This window comes from Kryptolebias marmoratus, linkage group LG7, assembly GCF_001649575.2.
Source record: "Kryptolebias marmoratus isolate JLee-2015 linkage group LG7, ASM164957v2, whole genome shotgun sequence".
Lineage (NCBI taxonomy): Eukaryota > Metazoa > Chordata > Actinopteri > Cyprinodontiformes > Rivulidae > Kryptolebias > Kryptolebias marmoratus.
In genome coordinates, this window is record NC_051436.1 from 4,764,365 (window position 1) to 4,785,415 (window position 21,051).

The following is a 21,051-nucleotide window of genomic DNA, read 5'->3' on the forward strand; positions in this document are numbered from 1 at the left end:
AAATGGCTGCTTGACGGTTCAGAAAAACAGAGAAAATAATTGATTTGATTCAAAATATCTGTATTTTCCCTTCTTTTAAACACTGTGGAACTTATTATGTTTTTACACTACTGTATGTAGGGTTCATGAGATGTTCCAAACTCATAATCAAATGTCTCATCTTCACATGCAGGAGTCGCAAATCAAGAGCATCTTCAGCACCATGATCAACCAAAAGCTGCAGGGGTTTAAGGAGGAGCTGAAGCCCACCGGAGAGAGTGTGACTCAGGCCACTTTAGAGCTGTATAATGCCGTCACGGCATCTTTTCTTCCCACTCCAGCCAAGATACATTACCTCTTCAACCTCAGAGATATCTCCAAGGTACAGTGAAAGAAATTCAGTGAAAGACTGACTCGCTAAACATCAGACAAATAGTTTATATAAATGTTTTTGTTTTGTATTAGGAAAAACAAAACCAAACTAAAAGCGTGTGTAATTTAAAGTACTTTCTTCTTGTTTCGCCTGCTCCCTTTAGGGGTCACCACAACAGATCATGTCTCCATTACGCCCATCTCTAGCAGTTTTGCCTCTTGTTTTATTTTCCAGGTTTTCCAGGGATTGCTAAGAGCTCATCCAGACTTCCAGGAATCCCAAAACGACATTATAAGACTGTGGATCCATGAGTGTTTTAGGTACTCTTCACATGCTCTTTATGATTGTCATTAAGATTCATAGATTCATAGTATCCTAGCTAATACATTACATATGTCCATATTTGAACATTTTGTGTCGCTTTCAGGGTCTTCTCAGATCGGCTTGTAAACCAAAGTGACATGAACACCTTCGTTGCTCTCCTGGAGGAAAGACTGACCTCCCTGTTCAACCTTACTTTCCACAGCATTTGTCCGAACAAGCAACCACCGATATTTGGTATCTACAGTATTGTTATGACACATTCATGCAAACACAGAAGTGACTCAAAAACTTTGCGCAGATATGGCCGATCAGGAAGGGGACGGGTGTTTTTAAATGTGTTTATTTCTGTGTCTGTGGTTCAGGCGATTTTCTAAACGACTCTTCTGGCTACGAGGACATTCTGGACATGAAAGGTCTGAAGAAGTTCATGGAAACGCAGCTGGAAGATTACAACCTGACACCTGGAGTAGTTCCCATGAGCCTCGTGCTCTTTCAGGACGCCATCGAACACAGTACACACGAGAACACACAAGAACGCAACCCTTATTCTGCTTCTCACTCCCATACTTTAATGCACTTTAACCCAAACTGAATGGCAAGATTTGACTACCGCTGGCCTTTTTATGGTGGCAGGCAATAATACCTCATGAATCGGTGTCTTTTACTTCTACATCTGAGTAAACGTTTAGAGTCAACCTGATTCAAGGTGGCAGCCACAGCTAATCAGCCTTAGTAATCATAAAAATGGTTAAAAATCGTAGCTGAGAGTCAACTTCAACACATACTCTGAGAGCTAACAGATCCTGCAGATTGTTGTTTAAAACTTTGACTTGCAATATGCATTTCTTTTAGGAATGCTACTTTGTGTGTATTTCTTTTAAACGTGCATAACTTCATTTACTTGTACATTATCAAATCAATAATGTTGGAAGTCTGTGTTTCTGAATTTTAGTGAGAAAATAGAATTTCAACTGTGTTTTGCACGGAAGGGATTTTGCGTAAGGCTGCGTTTCCTCCACAGTAACCCGCGTTGTGCGTGTGATCAGTCAGCTCCGGGGCAACATGCTTCTCGTCGGTATCGGCGGCTCTGGGAGACAGAGTCTGTCTAAGATCGCCGCCTTCGTCTGTGAGTATCAGGTGTTCCAGGTGGAAGTGACCAAACAGTACCGCAAACAGGAGTTCAGAGAAGGTGAGGCCAGCTGTTTCACTCACAGATGTTTTAGTGAAGCTACAACTTGTTGTGTGCAGGATAAAGCAGGTTTCACAGTTTGTCTCCTCGCCTTTCAGACATCAAGAAGCTTTACCGTCTAGCCGGTGTGGACAACAAGCCCACAGTCTTCTTGTTCAGTGACACCCAGATTGTAGACGAATCCTTCCTGGAGGACATCAACAACATCCTGAGCTCCGGAGAAGTGCCTAACCTTTACAAGCAGGATGAGTTCGTCGAGGTCAGTGTTCGCCTCTCATCTCTCTGTATCTCCACCTGATAGTTCTTTTTTTTTTTTTGTTTATTTAACTGAGAGCAGTTTAAATGATCTGTGTTTGTGTGTGTAGGTGTGTAACGCTCTGTCTGAGTTTGCCCGGAAAGACAACGTTCTGGAGACTCCTGACTCACTGTTCAGCTACCTGATCGAGCGAGTCAGGAACAACCTGCACATCGTGCTCTGCATGAGCCCAGTGGGAGAGCCCTTCAGGTAGACTCTCTGAGCGACCGGAAATATGTTAAGATCGTCACATGGAACAAGGAATTCATTTAAATAAAAGGAGTTATGATTTCATTTGATTTTATTTATGTTTTAAACATATTAGGCACTTGGTATTTGTTTCTTTTATTGTACCAAAGTGTGACTCTCGTATCGAGTTACATACCAGACTGGGGCTTAGGCGTACCGTTGTACCCTTATTATGTTGACCAACCCAGATTTATTAGGTTGCAGGATCCTAATTAGTTTGTTGTTAAAGAACACATATTTTTTTGAAGTTCATTCAACGAGATGTTTCCTGATTGTACTAATTAAAGTTTGCCCGTGTCATTTCATTATTTTTTTATTACTACAAACAAGCAAACAAAAAGATTACCTATGATGTTTTTCAAAAGAATTATATTTTTTTTTATATGCCTCATGTTTTTTAAAAAAAAAAAATCAACAGGAACCGCATCCTCCAGTACCCAGCGATTGTCAACTGCACCACCATCGACTGGTTTTGTGAATGGCCCAAAGACGCCCTGTTGGAGGTGGCCGAGAGGTATTTGGATGGACTGGAACTGGGCTTGTTAGAGGGGGTGAGAGGATGCACACACACAGATGCCTTTTTAAATTCTGCACGTAACCATTTGATTTAAATCTGCTGAATCTGTGTGGTCAACCTCCTGGATTGGTAACGTTTCTACATGTGCTGCGGAACGTTGCAGATCCACAGAAAAGTCGCCAGCATCTTCGTGACCACGCACCAGTCGGTGGCCCAGGTCTCCCAGAGGATGAAGTCGGAGCTGAAGAGATATAATTATGTAACGCCCACCAACTACTTGGAACTGGTGTCTGGATACAAGAAGTAGGCTCCATCTGACTTTATATTTTCACTTCAGATATTCCTGTTTTACTGTTTTACTGTTTTTCATTCTCCAAACGTTTCATCTGCATACTCTGAACGGACGGCTGGCTTTAATTCTCAACAACGAGAGACGGAAGTGACATTTGGTATCTAATATATAGTCTATGGTATACATTAGGGTATTCAAAAAATCCATAGATAATTATTTTGAATGTTTTTTGTATCTAATTAGACTCAGGTTTGTCAATATCAATGCCAGGAGCATTGTGTTTTGTTCTTCCCAATAATCTGACTTCATTCCCCAGCTGCACCATTTAATATCATTAAGGATAACCTTTTTATGTTTGCAACAACTACATTTAAGAAGGACCCACAAATCTACAGAAAAATCTGAATTTGATTCTGGAATGTTTTAGTATCGTGATAACCCATACATACATACGTCTTGACTGCTGTGCACCATTTCCGTTGTGCTCATACGTTCCCGTACGAAAGCATCTGCTTTCAATAATTCGGGTCTGTCTTTTACATTTTACTACGTGCAAACCTCCGCCTCAGTCAGATAACCAATCATTCTTTCGTTTGTGTGTGTCCAGGCTGCTGGCAGAGAAACGCAGCGAGTTGGGGGAGCAGGTGAGCAAGCTGAGAAATGGCCTTTTTAAAATCAGCGACACTCGGGAGAAAGTGGAGGCCATGACCGTGGAGCTCGAGGAGGCCAAGAAGCAGGTGAATGAGTTCCAGAAGCAATGTGATCAGTACTTGGCTGTCATGCTACAACAAAAGACTGAGGCCAGTGAGCAGCAGAAGGTAAGTGTGGGAGTTGTCCAACATAAAAAAGCCTCATAAAGACAAAGTGGCACATTATGTGTTTTCGTTCAGATGGTTAGTGACAATCGGGAGAAAATCAGTTCAGAGGAGTTGCAGTGCAAAGCCATGGCTGAGAACGCACAGAGAGAGCTGGACAAGGCTCTGCCTGCCCTGGAGGAGGCACTGAAGGTAGACCTTTGTCTCATTGACTGTTTGTAACTTTTTTATTATTATTTTAAATCCATTCATTGTTTACTCCTGCCTCTCAGGCTCTGGAGTCCTTGAATAAGAAGGACATGACGGAGATCAAGTCGTATGGCCGTCCTCCAGCGCTGGTGGAGACGGTGATGAATGCTGTCATGACCCTTCTTGGCAAAGAACCCACCTGGGCCGAAGCCAAGAGACAGCTCGGTGAGAGACAGCAGCTGTGCAGGATAACACAAGAGTGGTCCTGATTGTGCAGAAGTTAGACCAAAGAAGAAAAAGAATGGCGTTCTCCTAAAACAACATATTTAAAGCAATCTTAGTAATATGATTAGTAGAATTCAAATACAATACTAACCATTTATTTTAAAGCATTTCTTTTTCCAATCTTTTAGATTAAAATGTCAAAATACTAAAGTACATAAGTGTACTTTGATAAAACTCACTGTAGTGGCACCAAAATGGATTTTCCAGCCCTTGTGACTTCGACTCGTTTCTGACAGGTGAACCCAACTTCATCAAAACACTGATCAATTTTGACAAGGATAATATATCGGACCGCGTTTCAAAGAAAATCGGCCAGTACTGCCGGCAAGCGGATTTCCAGCCGGAGATTATTGGCAAAGTTTCACTAGCTGCCAAGTCCCTCTGCATGTGGGTCAGAGCCATGGAGGTAAGAAGGTGTTTGTCTCATCGATGCAAGTTTTAAAAATAAGCAAAACTTACAGAAAAGCACAAGTTTAAGTTTAATTATTTCAATTTTAGGCCTTAAAAAGCCTTAAATTGACCAGATTTTTCATATTGTCTTCAAATATATTTAGTTACGTCTTAAATTTGTATGTTTGTTCATTTACCGCTTCTTTTATCAGCATTTTTATTTTGCACTGTCAGCATTCGTTCGCTCTGTGTTGTGGTTCTGTCTGAGGGTTTCAGATGTTATTGGGCTGTAACAGAACTAAAAGGCCCATCATGCAGAAGTCCTGTCAGAAGGAGTTGATTCACCAACATTCACCCTTCCTGGCAAAAGAACCGAAAACTGGTTGGTTGTAGTTCTTTAGCTGATTTGGACTGAATTTGAATGGATTTGAAATAAACTCTACGATGTTTTGTTATATTTTGTAATTCGTGTAGATTTTAAATTTGAATCATTATGGTCTTTAAAAGGTCTTAAGCTTAACTTACTGAAAGTTGCAGAATCCCAGTCCTGACATGGGTCCAGCAGGGTGACCGTGCTGCTAATTCTGCTGCATGTGGGTGTCTAACTTTTTATTTTGTCAGCAAGTGTATTACGAGTGTGTTACTGTGTAACAGTTGCACAAAGCATCAGCCAAAAAAAGCTCAGCAATCTCAAACAAGCCTCCCAAGATATTAACCAGTACGTAACCAGGAAGGAAAGAAAATGGAGATCCATGGGTGTGCATGCGGTTCTGTTTCTGCAGGTGTATGGAAGTATTTACAAAGAGGTGGAACCAAAGCGGGCCCTGCTAAGTTCTGCGATGAGCCAGTTAGCAGACAAACAGGCTGCGCTGGCCGAGGCCGAAAACAAACTATGTGAGGTACAAGGAACAGGGATTCCAGCAACACTTATCAATTTTACACCACGTTTAAATATGTTATGTCCAGTAGTCTTGCATTAGTCTAATGTAGGTGTCGCAAAACTGATACTGTGATAACTGGGAGTATATATGTGTGTGTTTGTGTGTGTGTGTGGCTGAGAGCAGGTGGGGGAAAAACTGAATCAGCTGCAGAAGCAATATGCTGAGAAGCTGGCCATGAAGGACAGTTTAAAAAAGAAATCAGATGAGATGGAGATGAAGCTGGACCGAGCGGATAAACTGGTGATGGGTCTCGCCGGGGAGAGGGTCCGCTGGGAGGAGAGAGTCACAGTACGGTCTACGGATACACACACACACACACACATACACACCTAAATACACACAATGCAGGGTTGTAAGGACTAACAGAACACCAAACTCAGGTTCTGTGACTTTTAACATATTTTCTGCAAGATGAAGCCCAAATTAAACTCTCTCTTCAGCTGTAGGCACTTCTTTTGCATAAAAGTATAAACAAAGCAAAAATGTATTTAAGGTTAATTTCTCTTTTATACTTTTACCCTATGATTATAGCAAATGAACAAAAATAGTAACCTAGAAACTAAGGTCTGTAAAGTTATCTGTTTCTGTCTGTTTTTGTGCCAGTTTCCAAACAAATGGGCCGTAAACCCGTATTTAGGCACACAACTGCACTCTTCCAATCTCTTTGTGTGTGTGTGTGTGTGTGTGTGTTGCAGGGTCTTGAGAAAAACATGGGATACCTTGTGGGAGACTGTTTGCTTGCAGCGTCCTTCCTGTCCTACATGGGACCCTTCCTGTCCAATTACAGAGACGAGCTGCTTGCCGTCTGGAAGAAGCAGGTCCGACGCACAAACACTGAAATATTTTTATTTTCAGGTCTTTGAGAAGACTTGTCTTTGTCTCACTTTTCCCCCCCTTTTCCATTCGTTCGGTTTCCCCTAGATTGTAAATTTTGAGATCCCGTGCACGCCAGGATTCAGTTTTGCTGTTTTTCTGTCCAAACCAACAACAGTGCGAGACTGGAACATTCAGGGTTTGCCCTCTGACGCCTTTTCTACTGAGAACGGGGTGATTATCACCCGTGGAAACAGGTCAGGACACTCATCTGGTCATTAAAAAGTTATTTCATTGGAGGGTTCTGCACTCTGGCTTTGTTAAAGTATTTTTATTTTTGTGTTTTGCCTTTTCTCCTTTTAAAGATGGCCACTGATAGTCGACCCTCAGGGCCAAGCTCTGAAATGGATCAAAAATATGGAAATGGAGAAAGTAAGAGTGCCCTCTTCTCTTATCTTGTTTCTCTCATCACGTCCCTTCAGTCCGGTTCTTCTTGTGTAGCATTTTGAGAAGACAGACCGTACAGTTTAATATCCTCAATATTCTTCAATTAAAACTCACTGAGGTCCACCTAAACAAATATCTGTCTATTTAGGTGGGATCAACCTTAATTATAAGATACAATTCATTGATAACATATTGACCAATATAACATCAATTTAATATATATACGGTAAAATAAATTGATTCCTGTTTGCAGCCTTTTAGTAACATAAATATAGCATTTAAAATTCAAATAAAAAGCTTTTCTAAACAGATTTTAAACTCTCCATAGGGCGAACGAACATGTAGGAGTTTGGATAAAAAACTCTCTTTCTCCTGAACTTTTCTCTTTTAGTTGCAGCCATGATCATTTTCTTCACTCACTCGTGGTTTTCTTGTATCAGGCTTCAATCTGACTTTGAGGTGGCCACTTAATTACAACAAATGGTAGAAAACGTGCACAAATTAAAGTTACTCTTTATATTAAAATGTAGCAACCAATCTGGGTCCAGATAAGACTACATTTGGGTCCCGATCAATACTGCGGTCCACCATTTGGGAAGCCCTAGTCTAGTGCTTGATAATGAACATTTCAGAGAATAAGTTTAGTTTATTAAGCTTTTTAAAAAAAAACGTAAGAATATTTTCAGTGCAGCTCTATTTTTAAAGGTTTCTTACTACTACTACGTTTGTAACTCCTGTTCACCATCAAAACTCTACTCTTACCTTTTATTTTATCTCTACATCTGCTGAACATTTTTGATATTTGTTGGTGTATTACATTTTTTATTAAACTCCCAGCTGCAGCTCATCAGACCAGATTAGTTTTAATACGCCCAGTACTTTTCAGGAAATGAATGAATAACCTTTAAATCATATCGATGCTTAAGTCATACCCAAACGTGTTATGGCTACTTTAAGGAGTAAATATTGTGTGTGATCACTTTTTTGTTTTGTTTGTTTGTTTCTTGCCACCTCTTGTTTAGGGTCTAAAGCTAATCGACTTTCAAATGCCAGACTACCTGCGGGTGCTAGAAAATGCCATCCAGTTTGGGAATCCTGTTTTGCTGCAGAATGTCCAGGAGGACTTGGACCCGTCTCTCAACCCAGTTCTCAACAAGTCCTTGACACGAATAGGTTGGACGCACATGCACACCCTCAAAGAAAAATTAACAGATTTAAACGCAGTTTGTAAAGTTTTCCTGATTGGAGAGGAGTCCCTGCCTGTGTGTATTGGTCTGTTTTTTGTGTTTTCTTTCGCAGGCGGCAGGTTGTTGTTGAAGCTGGGCGACAAGGAGGTGGAATATAATCCAGAGTTTAGGTTCTACGTCACCACCAAGCTATCGAACCCTCATTACACACCAGAGATTTCCTCAAAGACAACCATAGTCAACTTTGCTGTCAAGGAGCAGGTGTGTGTGTTTGCTGGTGAAAGAATTGGTTTTCTGTTTGCTGATCTTCACATGCTGTCCGTTTGTCTGCAGGGTCTGGAAGCCCAGCTGCTGGGAATTGTGGTGCGCAAGGAGCGTCTGGAGCTTGAACAACAGAAGGACTCTTTGGTCATCAGCATCGCCGATGGCAAGAAGTGTCTCCAGGACCTCGAGGATGAGATTCTCAGGTCGCCCAGACAGATGATTCACACACTGTGACCTTTTTCATTTTTATAATTTTATATTTTACAACCCCCAAATCCCAAAAATGTGACAGTTCATAAAATGTGAACAAAAAAAAGAAATGCAATGATTTGTAAATCTCATAAAGCCTATGTTTTATTCAAAGTGAAACATAGTGAACATATCAAATGTTTAAATTAAGAAATTGTACCAACTTTATTTCTTAGGAAATAATAATCTCAACATTTGGACAGGGACATGTGCTCTGTGCATCAGTCTGTAAACATCTGGACCTGAGGAGAGCAGCTGCTGGAAGCTTTGGAGGGAATGTTTGTCCCATTCTGGTCTGATGAAGGATTTGAGCTGCTAGTCCTGGGTCTTCTTTACTGACTTTTTTTGTTTATTGATGCATCAAATGTTTTCATTTGGTGAGAGGTCTGGATTGAAGGCAGGACAGTTCAGCACTGAGACTCTTCTGCTGTGAAGTCATGTTGTGATAGATCCAGTATGTGGTTTAAAATTGTCTTCCTGAAATATGACCTTTCCTTAAAAAAGACATTTTCTGGATGCAAGCTGCTCATGCCAGAGGCACTAATGCACCCCCATACCATCAGAGAGGCAGGGTTTGATAACAGGCTGGATGGTTTGGATCCGTCTGACCTCAGAACAGTTCTCCTCTTTCACATCTGGCTTCTTCTTTGCCTGATAGAGCTTTAAGCAGCATTTGTGGACGGCACGGTGAACTGTGTTTACAGACAGTGTTCCTGAGCAGAACAGAACCAGAACCTGGTTTTAATGCAGAGTTCCCTGAGGGCCCGAAGATCAGGGGCATCAAGTACTGATTTTCAGTCTAGTCCTTTGAGCTCAGAGATTTCTCCAGATTCTTGAAATCTTTTGATAATATAATCTTATATTATCTATATTTTCAGTATTCCCAATTTTCCGTTGAACATAATTCTGAAATTGTTCCACTGTTTTTAGAGGTAGTTTTTTTAAAGACCGGTGAACCTCTGACCGAACCTCTAAAATTCTCTTTTTCTACCCACCTGTCGCCAATAAACCTAATTAGTTGCAAAATGTTCCTTTCAGTGCGGTTTTATTATTATTTGTATAGCTTAATTTTAGATTTATCCAAGCCGTTGCTTCATGCTGTACGTGTCTGTCTGTTCAACCAGGCTGCTGAACGAGGCGAGCGGCTCGCTGCTGGATGATGTGCAGCTGGTGAACACCCTGCAGACCTCCAAGGAGACGGCTAATAAAGTTTCCGAGCAGCTGGAGAGCAGCGAGCAGACCGAGCTGAAGATCGACTCGGCGAGAGAGGTCAGGAGTGGGAACGGAGCGATAAGAGCAGGGGAGATTATTTTCTCATTTTGAGTATGTAACCTGAAATGTCATACCCTGGCCAGTCATACTGTTTACCAAGACACCTCTAAATTTGAAATGGTTCTTGAGCTTGGCACACTAAGAGAAGCTGCTGCCTGGTGCCAGCTTTAATTAAAACTCATTCATTATTTGTAGGCTTCATTGTTATGGAGATTTTGCCATCATTTTCTCATTCAGAGTTGAGAAGAACAGCCTTAGACTTGAGTGTCACAGTATTCTGTCCTCCTGACAGGCCTATCGCCCGTGTGCCCAGAGAGCCTCCATTCTCTTCTTCATTCTGAACGACATGAGCCTGATTGACCCCATGTACCAGTTCTCCCTGGATGCCTACATTACCCTGTTCATCCTCAGCATAGTGAAGAGCGAACACAGCCAGAACCTGGAGGAACGGATCACCAACCTTAACAACTACCACACATATGCCGTGTACAGGTCAGCAAAATAATAAATAATCTGTCTGAATGGAATCATAGGCCATTTCTGATCCTGGCGAATAAGAACAATGAGCTGTAGACATGATTTGTTCGCATCTGTAGACCAACGTAAGACTTTACCTGTGTTTTGTCTTTCTCTGGCGTGACAGGTACACGTGTCAGGGTCTGTTTGAGGCTCACAAGCTTCTTTTCAGCTTCCAGATGTGTGCCAAGATCCTGGAGGTGGCTGGAAAACTCAACGAGAACGAGTACACCTTCTTACTTCGAGGAGGAATCGTGAGAACACAGAACATCCGCAAACATTTTACTTCCTGCTGCCACAGCAACACAGCTGATTTTGTATTAACGGGCGTGCAAAGTCTAACTTGTGGTTCTTTTTTTTCTTTTTTAAGGTTCTCGATAAAGATGATCGGATGGATAACCCATGTGCCAGCTGGTTGTCGGACTCCAGCTGGGACGAGATCACGGAGCTGGAGAAGCTGCCCAACTTTCACGGCATCATGGCGTCCTTCGAGCAGTATCCTCGAAACTGGCACCTCTGGTTTACCAACTCTGAGCCAGAGAACGCCCCGCTGCCAGGTCTGTATGTGTTAGAGGAGGGGCCGCCGGCAGGAAATTCCTCCCTTTTAAAAAAAAAAATATTAAAACTGGAGATTCAACACGTACAACCCCGAAACAGGAAAATGCTGAAACAGTGAAACAAGCACAGTGATTCTTTATTTTATCCCAGTTTTAACTCAATGCGTGTCTTTTGAACATTTTCATTTTTGATGTATTTTGATTCCATCATTTTAGGCCTAAATCTCATTTCAAAGCCAGCTGGAATGGCAGACGTTAAACTTTTAGAATTTCTTCATTTCTGATTTAATTTAACGAGCATTCCTTGAAGGAATGTGCATCATCCACCATCTTTCAGGCCAGAGCCTCATATGAAATCAACATCTTGACTCTCAGCTACTACCACACCAAACTTTAGTTCAATGTCTGAAAAAGTGACTGAGTTTTAATCATTTTTGTGTTTGCTAAGGCAGATAATTTGTGGCGGCCATATTGGATCTAGTTGACTCTAAAAGTTAGTTTTAGATGAACATTCACTGATCACGTTCTGTGGCTTTCAATACAATCTGTCCAGTGGTTCATGAGATATTTTGCTAACAGACAGGCAAACTAATGCACACGCAGACTAGGATGATTACTTTATCCCTTTTATTTCATGGCAGAGAGTAATAAAACTTCTGGATTTGAGTTCACTCCTGCATGTTTCATTTTATTTTTATTATTAAACTCTTGTTTCGTTATGATTTAGGTTTATAAACGCTGAAGTTATTGTTTTTTCTTCAAGTTAATTGGGAGATTAACTGCAATGAGCTCCAGAAGATGCTTATAGTTCGTTCCTTACGTCAAGACCGCATTTCGTTCTGCATCACCTCCTTCATCGTGAAGCACCTCGGCATTCGCTTCGTGGAGCCGCCCGTCCTCAACATGAAGGCGGTGAGTTTTAGCTGCTTCAAGCGGTGGTTTTAAATGTTCAGTGACACCGATCTTACATGATTTCAACTCAGATATGAAGAAAAAGTGTTTTTGGCCCATGTCCTCCGCAGGTCGTGGATGAGTCCACCAGCTGGATTCCTCTGATCTTCGTTCTGTCTCCCGGAGTGGACCCCACAGGAGCCCTGCTGCAGCTGGCAGAGGCCTCTGGCATGAGCGCACACTTCCACGCTCTCTCTCTGGGCCAGGGACAGGCGCCCATCGCCAAGCGCATGATAGAGGAGGGAGTCAAGAACGGTGCGGAACAAACGGCAGTCTTACTTTGTATGATCTGTCGCTGAGTCGTAGTGAAAGACGACACGAGACGTTTTGTGTCAGGAAAAATCCCAACTTACAGTAGCCTTCGCTGTCCAGGTCACTGGGTGTTCCTCGCCAACTGCCACCTCTCTCTGTCATGGATGCCTGAGCTGGATAAGCTCATTAAGCAGCTCCAGGTGCAGAAGCCCCACCAAAACTTCCGACTGTGGCTCAGCTCTTCCCCACACCCCGAGTTTCCCATTACCATCCTGCAGGCGGGCATCAAGATGACCACCGAGCCACCAAAGGTGAACAAGCTCTCCAGAAAACAATGCAGTCTTTGAAAAATAAATAAATTGTAATTTTGAGGTCTGGATAAGTTTGGAAACCAAGTACAAAAAAAACAGAAAGGTTTCCAGACTCTTATTGCATTTTCTAAATACTAAAAGTATAAAAATAACCTCAGTTGCTAAGATGAGTCGAGTATTTTTCATATAGACTATATTAACAAAATAGAGAATGTCCACTTTTTGCTTCCTTTTACCCTGTCTGGACCTTTACGGTTTATAATGTCACCAAGAAAAAACTAGACGCACTCTGAACGTGAAATAACTGCATTTCTTATACTTTTTTATTGGATTTTTAACAACGCTATGCACAAGAACAACAAAGATCGTTCATAAGGTAGAATGTCTGGAGCATACAAGTTCATCATTTTGTTGCAATTTATGAATCTTGGAGAATTCAAAGCTGGTCAAATAATGTACAGAATTTGTTAATTTGTTACCAGTAAATATATATTTTTTTAAACTTTCACAGAAAAGATGGGCCTATAAACTGAGAGAACAACTATAAAAATAATAAAATAAACTATTTATGTATATAATTGAGTATCTTTTCATAAACTAACATAAACAAAAGTTTGTTTTGCTGTCATAGGTCGGAGTTTATCCTTAAAAGATGTGTTGTAAAGCAGACGGCTGTAATTTTATAAATGGTTTGGGGATCACTTTTGGTACAACAGGAAATTGTTTTTTGTTTGTTTTATTTTATTTGTTTTTACCTATTTTAACACTTGAGATGTGGGGTGACTACGTGTTACCGTAAAACAGGAGGTCGTGGGTGGAGAAAGAGCAACACACTGAGAGGGAATAGCGTGGCTGTACGGACGTTTTATTCAGTCCTCCATCTACCGAACTCCCGCCCCAAAACTCTGGTAAAAACATATATACCACAAAAGAAAAACCCACGAAGAAGAAGGAAACAACTCTTCTTAAAGGCACAGTACAATTCAATATGTATTAATCAACATTAGTCAATAACTGACCAAGTACCTCACCACATTAACTGAAATGTAAAAATAAATCATCTTACATACTTCGCCCTCTTTAAATGAAATGTCCTCATTTCAAAATAAAGTAGTAATAAAAATAAATCGTCTTTTTAACAGAGTAACCCTCCCAAAAGCAGAGACAGAAAAGGAAATGATCCTTGTTAGTGTTAGTGGTGAGGCTCTCATGTAGGTAGGATGTAGCTGGTGACTTCAGTGTAAAGTTTAAAAACAAGAAAAAGTCACATTTGAACTGTGACCCACAGGGCAGCCTGTGGAACTTACAGAAAATAAAACTGCTCCACAGTCCAAACTTGGTAAATTACAGTAACTTTACACTCTGTTGTGTTGACTTGAAAAATGACTTGTGTTTTGTGTAACTTCCTCGTACCGCCTCATCGTTACCCCGCCGCCCAAACTGTTTGTTCTCAGGGAGTGAAAGCCAACATGAAGCGCCTGTACCAGCTGGTGACCGAAGCCCAGTTCAGCCGCTGCTCCAGACCCGCGCTCTACAAGAAGCTGCTCTTCTCCCTCTGCTTCTTCCACAGCATCCTGCTGGAGCGCAAGAAGTTTCGGCAGATGGGCTGGAACATCGTCTACGGCTTCAATGATTCGGACTTTGAGGTCAGGGTTCGTCACGCAGTGAAGCATAAACGCTCTTAACTCCCTTTGAGTCAAATCAGCCTTTATTTGTGCTTTATTTTGGTGGCAACTGGTTAAAGACTTTTTACATTGTGTGTGGGATAAAACTGTTGATGCAATTTGTGTTCAAATTAGTTTTTCTTGAGATTTTTCTTCTGCAAAGTTTGTGTCCTAAAAAACATTTGGGGTTCTGAATTAAAAATGATGACAGTAAAATTCACTTTATTCTCTTCACAGCTTTGTTTCAGACAAAAATAATGCTGTTTGTGTCCCTTTATCTTCTTGTTGTTTTGTTGACTTGTCTCCTTAAAATCCCGTTTTAAGATCCCGTTCTCGATGCCTCCTCAGGTGAGTGAGAATCTGCTCTGCCTGTACCTGGATAAATACAAGGAGATCCCCTGGGACGCTCTGAAGTACCTGATCGCCGGCGTCAACTATGGCGGCCACGTCACAGACGACTGGGACAGGCGCCTTCTGACCACCTACATCAATGACTACTTCTGTGACGGTGCCATAAACCAGCAGTGCTTCAAGTAAAACACCGTGACGCATAAATTTACCTCCTTGTTTTATTTGCTGCTCAGAAATGCTGTTTAAATTCGAATGCCTCCTGCTCATAATGTGGCTGATTAGGTTTTTTGTGTGGCACAACAAAGCACATCAGTATTTAAAAAGCGATGCCATTTTCTCAGGGTGGAAGCAAACTGCTGAAACTCTTTGCTGGTAACAGAGTGCTAGCGCCACCAAGAGGACAGGCTGAATATTGCACCCAGAGAAGCAGACGTGTCGAGCTCTGATCACTAAACCTGAGCTGTGTTTTATTTTTGTTCACTTCTCTCTGGAAATTCAAGAAGACACTGCAAACATTTACTGAATAGACGTTTAGCTTTGCAATCCTCCAGGCAAAATAAATTATGGGATGGACATTGTCAGCTCTACTGAAGAGCACTTATCGCATTTGAGCCCAACAAAACCATTATTTCGATGTCCTCAGTGCATCAACACTTGAGCTTTTTTTTGACGTTTTTGATACAATAGTTGTTTTTGTCTACGCTTGAACCGTATTTGGTTCTGTGGAAATCTGTACAGAGAAAATGGGTCATGGGTTCTCGTGTCAGATGGAAAGAAATACTCTTAAAAAGTGTTTTTGACTTTAAAAAGATGGTACATACAGAGTATTTGTCTCACAATGTAGTCTTCATAGTATTCAATCAGTTAAAAAAACATACAGAAATAAACAAAACATGACATGAAACCATTAAAGCAGACAAAAAGAAAAGCAAAAACATAGCAAAGAGTCATAAGAACAAACAAAAGATTCAAAATCAGGAAATCAGGATTAGAAAGATGTAGTGCTGGTTATTATTAAAAGCTAACCTGAATAAATGCGTTTTAAGATTTGATTTATTCTGCATTCAGAAGCAGCAAGCAAATATTTGCTCTTGTATTTTTATTTATCTGTATTTAATGTTTCTAAATGCGATAATATATCGGTGTCTTACCTTTAGGTTGTCGGTTTTACCCACCTATTACATTCCCAATGACGGCCTCCACTCAGAATACCAGTATCATATCAACACGCTGCCGTCCACCGAGCACCCGGAGGTGTTCGGCCAGCACCCCAACGCTGACATCGCGAGCCAGATTGCCGAGACCAGGACGCTGTTCGACACGCTGCTGTTGCTGCAGCCGCAGGTCACCGGCGCCACCGCGGCGGGGGCCAGGCCCAGCAGAGAGGACACGGTGAGGGCGCTTGTTATTGATCAGGACTCCTTTTACGTTTTCCAGAACAAACAAATCTTTAATGTGTCTGTTTGAACGTTTATGTAACAAACACAAGTACAGTGGCCTCCCTGACTAACTTTGTTACATTTAGAAAACTTGTTTTTTTAATACGAGGCTGGATTTTTCTTAGTGATAGCAAAGCGCCATTGTTGTAAAGGTGTTCATTGATATTCTGTAGAGGTGTAATATCAAGGAGAATTATTTTTCTAGTGTTTACAACAAGAGGAGGAGAAAAATCAGCTGTAGAGCAGCTAAAGTCTTGCGTACATCAAATATAAGCTCAAACTCCTCAATTAAAACTGTTAAAATTAACCATTTCTTGAAGGAATGCATTTCGCCCAACGCCTTTCATGCCTCAGTTTCAGACTAAAATCTTGACGTAGCTGTTTCGGTTAAACTCTGAAAATAACAATAAGCACAATTTCACACCCAGACCTTGTGTTAAGAATGACTCTCCGCTAGTAAAGCGTCAAATTTTAGCTCAGAATTTGTAAAATTGACAAGAGTTATAGCCATTTTTCTGATGGCTAATGTGGACTTGCCTTCAAAAGGTAATCCGTTGTAGATTTATATCCAATAGTTACTTTCTGAAAGTTTCATTAAATATCATCCTTCAGCCCCCGGGATTGTAGTATTTAAAGGTACTCATTGCAAACTATGAAATCAAACATAAATAGTTTATTCTGAACGATATCAAATGGTGCAGTTTGATAGAGTTTACTCCGGTAATTTATTAATATGCACCTTTGAAATGAGGGTACGCGCTCAGTGTAAACAAAGCACTCGCCTGAATCCGCTGAAAACCACCTGGAAGTTTGAGTCACGTGACTGACCTGCATTAAGCTGGCTGCAGTCTGTGGTAAACAAATCTGGGGAAGAATCCAGAAGACATTTAGGTGGAAATAAGAGTAAATCTGCTGCTAAATGAGAAAAATAACGAGTAACACAACTTTTAAGAATAAACCACAAATTTTGCTTACAACTTTTTGATTTAAGGACACATTAATCAACAATATGAAGAAACATTTTGTGCAGATTTTGTTTATTACTCGACTTTTTTTTTTTTTACTTCGCACTGAGTGCCTTTTTTGTGCAAATGAACTTAAATCCTAATTGAAAATGGTTAAAGTTTATTCAAATCAAGCATTTCAGTTTAGGAAATGTAGTTTATAACAAGCACTACATCACATTTTATAGAGTCTTATTCAGTTTTGAATGTGTTTTGAAAACTGAGTGAAATTGTAGCATTAATATGAGGTGGTAAACACATGAATCACCTCTTCACGGTGCCTTGTATGAATGCCTGCTTCACAAGCTGCCCCACCCTTCAACATGTGTTTTTATACCACAACAGTATCTCTGTATTACACGTGTTCCTGTTCTGGAAAATCAATTATGAGATTTCCAAAAGTTCGTGTCGAGGCGTGCCGACTGTCAGACTGGTTTGAGTCGGACTCGCTGCGATGCGGATCTGTGCGCGGAGGAGTTCTCAATTAGTTTTGCGGCTGAAACAATTAGGCACACGTGCATTCGTCATCATCTGTGCTGCAGGGCACGCTGGAGTCGGTCCGTTTGGAGTCAGACGGGGGCTGATGTGGCTCGAACATGAACTCCAGGCTTTCTGCTTTTTTTTCTCTTCAAGCCTCCGAGTTAAACATGATGCGAAAAGTTTAATAACATATATTTAAAATCGTCATGGTTTGTGTGTTTTCCTTAAACTGTCCCGGCTCTCCGTTTCTGTGGCAGACCAGTTAATAATTAGTTTTATGAAGCCAGACATTTTTGACCTTTTTCTTTCCCAGCAGCGCTCAGACATCTACAGTATATGGTTACATAACTCTGGCTGAGAGTCATCAGTGTAATAAGATACAGATCTAGGAATCTCTGCTGTAAAATATTAGGCCAGGCCTCAGAGGACGCTTTTCGGGCTCAGATTGAGTTCCCCCTCAGCTCATCTCAGACATATTGGTTATTTTTAAAGCGACATAAACAGTTTTTCCTGAGCGTAATGACGAGTAGAAGCAGTTTTATTTAAGTTGACTCAACGAGGATGAAACGTCACCATCCAGGTGCTTTTTATCTGCTCGTCCGTTCGCTGGCTCCTGATGGTTTATCTTTGGAACATGTCGGAGTGAGCGTTTGTGCTTTAGTGAGCCTGTCTCATCTGGTTTTCCAGGTCCTGGAGCTGTTAGGAGACGTCCGCGGTAAGATCCCAGCACCGATTGACTGTGAGAGGACCAGGACCCTCCTCCAGGACAACCCTTCACCTCTCAATGTGGTCCTGCTGCAGGAGATCCAGAGATACAACTCTCTCCTGGAAACCATCTTGTATGAGCTGACTTCCTTTAGTCTCTCTGTCAGACTCCTTATTTGTTGTGTGGATGATGGATCTCTGTATGTAACGGCAGAAACTGAAACACGGGAGACACGCTGTTAAGTAGGAATACACATCAGAGTTAGCAGATTCGCAGCAGAAATGCTCCAGTTTCTCACCTGTAAATAATTCGCACTTTAGGTTGATGCTTACATAAAACTGCTTTTCTCTCTGCGTCAGCTTTTCAGCAGTTTCAAGATAAGATGGCGAGAAAATCACATATTTTCTTTTTTTGTCTGACTTGGATCTTACAAGTACAGTCTTTTTAAATCTACTTTTATTCTTACATCATAAGAAATGTGAGGATTACAGCATATATATATATATATATATATATATATATATATTTAGTTTTTGTTTGTGTCATATTCTATTTATAACATTGTTACTGCCCCACATACACAGATTGTATCGTTCAACAGACAACAATATTACTTATCTGGGGAAAATTATCCATAAAACTTTGTTTTTTAATCATCTTTAATCATCTTTTGACATTTAGGAGCCACAGCATTGTGGAAAAACAAATAAGGATTAAAGAAGCAATAGCTTCCTTGCAAAAAAGCGGGCATTTAATATGAAATAAATAATAGTTCTGTGTCACTGCTGTAACAAATAAATAATAATCATAAATTTTAATAACAATGTAGGTTAGCTTTAGCTTGGTTTATTCTTGTCATGATTATTTTAACTTGAAGGAAAACTTTAGGATTAAAGTAGTTTATGTACACATTTGCATTATTTACAGGACAAGTTAAAATTAACACATGATTGCAGTCATTTTATTTCAAAAAGGTGACTGAGTTGATGGACCGTGGAAACGGGACGAAACAAAACGTGCAACCGTTAAGTTTGAAGCGATAGTTCAGATGTGAAAAAAGTTGAGAGTAAACAATATCTTAGCTGTTGTAGGCAGCTCTCAGTTTGGAGAAAATAATTAAATTCTGACCGAACTGAAAAGCTAGCGGCTAAAGGGAGCAGAACCAAAAAAAATTTTAATCTCTAGAATGTCAAACCACTTCAAGCAAACGCTATTTTGTTCGCCTTTACACTTCTGTTAGTTTTACAGAAAAACCTTTGGTCACTGCAAGCAGAATGGGCAGCAGCAACTAGCTGTAGCACTTCCAGTGCAGCCTAAATCACTTCCAGCTGGGATGGTTGCCAGAATAACCACGTTATGCAAAACTGACAGACGGAAAGGTTTATAAAACAACATTCATGTAAATCACAACAAAATATTTGACTGGAGTTTTAAGATTATCATTTAAAATTCTGTTCTATTTCTCCAATCTACAACAGGTGAGATGATGTTTATTCATGACATTTCCAATAAACCCCATTTCAAAAGCTCTATGCTGCTGCTTTACTGTAATACAGCTGCACAAATCTCTTTTCAGGTACTTATAGAGTCTGTTTTATACTTCAGTGGATGAATAAACAGAGCAGCAAACATCTGAAATGAAAGGTCTGCACACGAGTTGCTCCTCGTTGCTCTCACTGTGTTTGTGTTTCAGCACGTCCTTGGTGGAGCTGGAGAAGGGGATCAAAGGCTTCGTGGTGATGTCATCCAACATGGAGGAGACCTTCAACTGCATGTACGACGCTCGGGTGCCGCCGCTCTGGGAGAAGGTGCTGACACATGCAGGGCATCCACAAAAGCTTGACTCTGTTCTGTCTTTTTATAAAGCTACAAAACCAGAACGCAGACACACTTTACCTGCCTGCGTCCTCTGTTTTTATATTTCTCAGGACTCGTGTGCATTTATGCAGATTATATGTGATCAATTGGTTCTGTTATTCAGTCTGTGATGTGCTTGAACTCTTTTATTTTTATCTACCATTGAAAGGCAGCGGTGGATAATAATGTTTCAACTATTTTATGTTTGGAGCCAATCCAGTTCAAGATGGCCACCACGCCTGTTTACCTAAGAAGATTCAAAAATGGGCTATAATTTAGTCATTTTTAGAGATATTGGGCTAACGTTTTGTGCTGTAGTAGCACATGTTCTGAGCGTGACATCTCCTGATATCCTGAGGTTGTGCATCAAGTTATTTTAAAAGTTTGACCAAAACGGCTACAACGTCGTCGTTTCTCACAAATAAGATGATCTTAGTCTAAAACGCTGCCGTGAAATGCAGCTGTCGATATGCATTCCTTTCATTTTTATAGAGTAAAGTAGCAGACACAAACTAGAACGCTATAAGGATCAGTATAGTGAGACTGGACACACACACACACACACACACGGAGTGATGGCTGCACTCCAGCTGTGAACCATCCATTCTGGCTTCATTACCACTGGCCTTCTCTTTACAGCGGGGAAAGAACGCAGGGGGCTGTCAGCTCGGGTCAAGGGGCTCCAACTGATTCTGGCTACAAATGAAAGTGTGTGTGTGTGTGTGTGTGTGTGTGTCCACTGCGCAGGGGTCAGAGGAGTTCATGTTTATATTCAAACGTGTTTCTAATTCTAATGACGGCGCACAAAAGCATCCGTCTCGGAGCTCATATCTTTGTGTTTATTTGTGATTGTCCGTGAGGTGGAGCGTACCCCCCCCCACCCCCACCCCCAC

At 41.0% G+C, this 21,051-nt stretch overlaps 1 protein-coding gene across 1 annotated transcript in view; it reads left to right on the plus strand.

The window, feature by feature from the left end:
- The window catches only part of dnah2 (dynein, axonemal, heavy chain 2), a 60,913-nt gene that overhangs the window by 34,514 nt on the left and 5,348 nt on the right, over window positions 1-21,051 (plus strand). Inside the window, exons 51-83 of the mRNA XM_025008497.2 lie at window positions 173-361; window positions 587-672; window positions 780-910; window positions 1,039-1,188; window positions 1,698-1,865; window positions 1,964-2,124; window positions 2,231-2,370; window positions 2,828-2,960; window positions 3,090-3,229; window positions 3,826-4,036; window positions 4,109-4,225; window positions 4,306-4,447; window positions 4,744-4,913; window positions 5,680-5,796; window positions 5,962-6,126; window positions 6,534-6,656; window positions 6,760-6,908; window positions 7,017-7,083; window positions 8,121-8,271; window positions 8,398-8,546; window positions 8,619-8,752; window positions 9,923-10,067; window positions 10,363-10,562; window positions 10,714-10,840; window positions 10,957-11,143; window positions 11,907-12,055; window positions 12,166-12,349; window positions 12,467-12,657; window positions 14,112-14,303; window positions 14,670-14,854; window positions 15,830-16,064; window positions 18,283-18,434; window positions 19,995-20,109. Of these exons, the coding sequence (XP_024864265.2) occupies window positions 173-361; window positions 587-672; window positions 780-910; window positions 1,039-1,188; window positions 1,698-1,865; window positions 1,964-2,124; window positions 2,231-2,370; window positions 2,828-2,960; window positions 3,090-3,229; window positions 3,826-4,036; window positions 4,109-4,225; window positions 4,306-4,447; window positions 4,744-4,913; window positions 5,680-5,796; window positions 5,962-6,126; window positions 6,534-6,656; window positions 6,760-6,908; window positions 7,017-7,083; window positions 8,121-8,271; window positions 8,398-8,546; window positions 8,619-8,752; window positions 9,923-10,067; window positions 10,363-10,562; window positions 10,714-10,840; window positions 10,957-11,143; window positions 11,907-12,055; window positions 12,166-12,349; window positions 12,467-12,657; window positions 14,112-14,303; window positions 14,670-14,854; window positions 15,830-16,064; window positions 18,283-18,434; window positions 19,995-20,109 (5,055 nt within the window). The remainder of the gene's footprint in view (window positions 1-172; window positions 362-586; window positions 673-779; window positions 911-1,038; window positions 1,189-1,697; window positions 1,866-1,963; window positions 2,125-2,230; window positions 2,371-2,827; window positions 2,961-3,089; window positions 3,230-3,825; window positions 4,037-4,108; window positions 4,226-4,305; window positions 4,448-4,743; window positions 4,914-5,679; window positions 5,797-5,961; window positions 6,127-6,533; window positions 6,657-6,759; window positions 6,909-7,016; window positions 7,084-8,120; window positions 8,272-8,397; window positions 8,547-8,618; window positions 8,753-9,922; window positions 10,068-10,362; window positions 10,563-10,713; window positions 10,841-10,956; window positions 11,144-11,906; window positions 12,056-12,165; window positions 12,350-12,466; window positions 12,658-14,111; window positions 14,304-14,669; window positions 14,855-15,829; window positions 16,065-18,282; window positions 18,435-19,994; window positions 20,110-21,051) is intronic.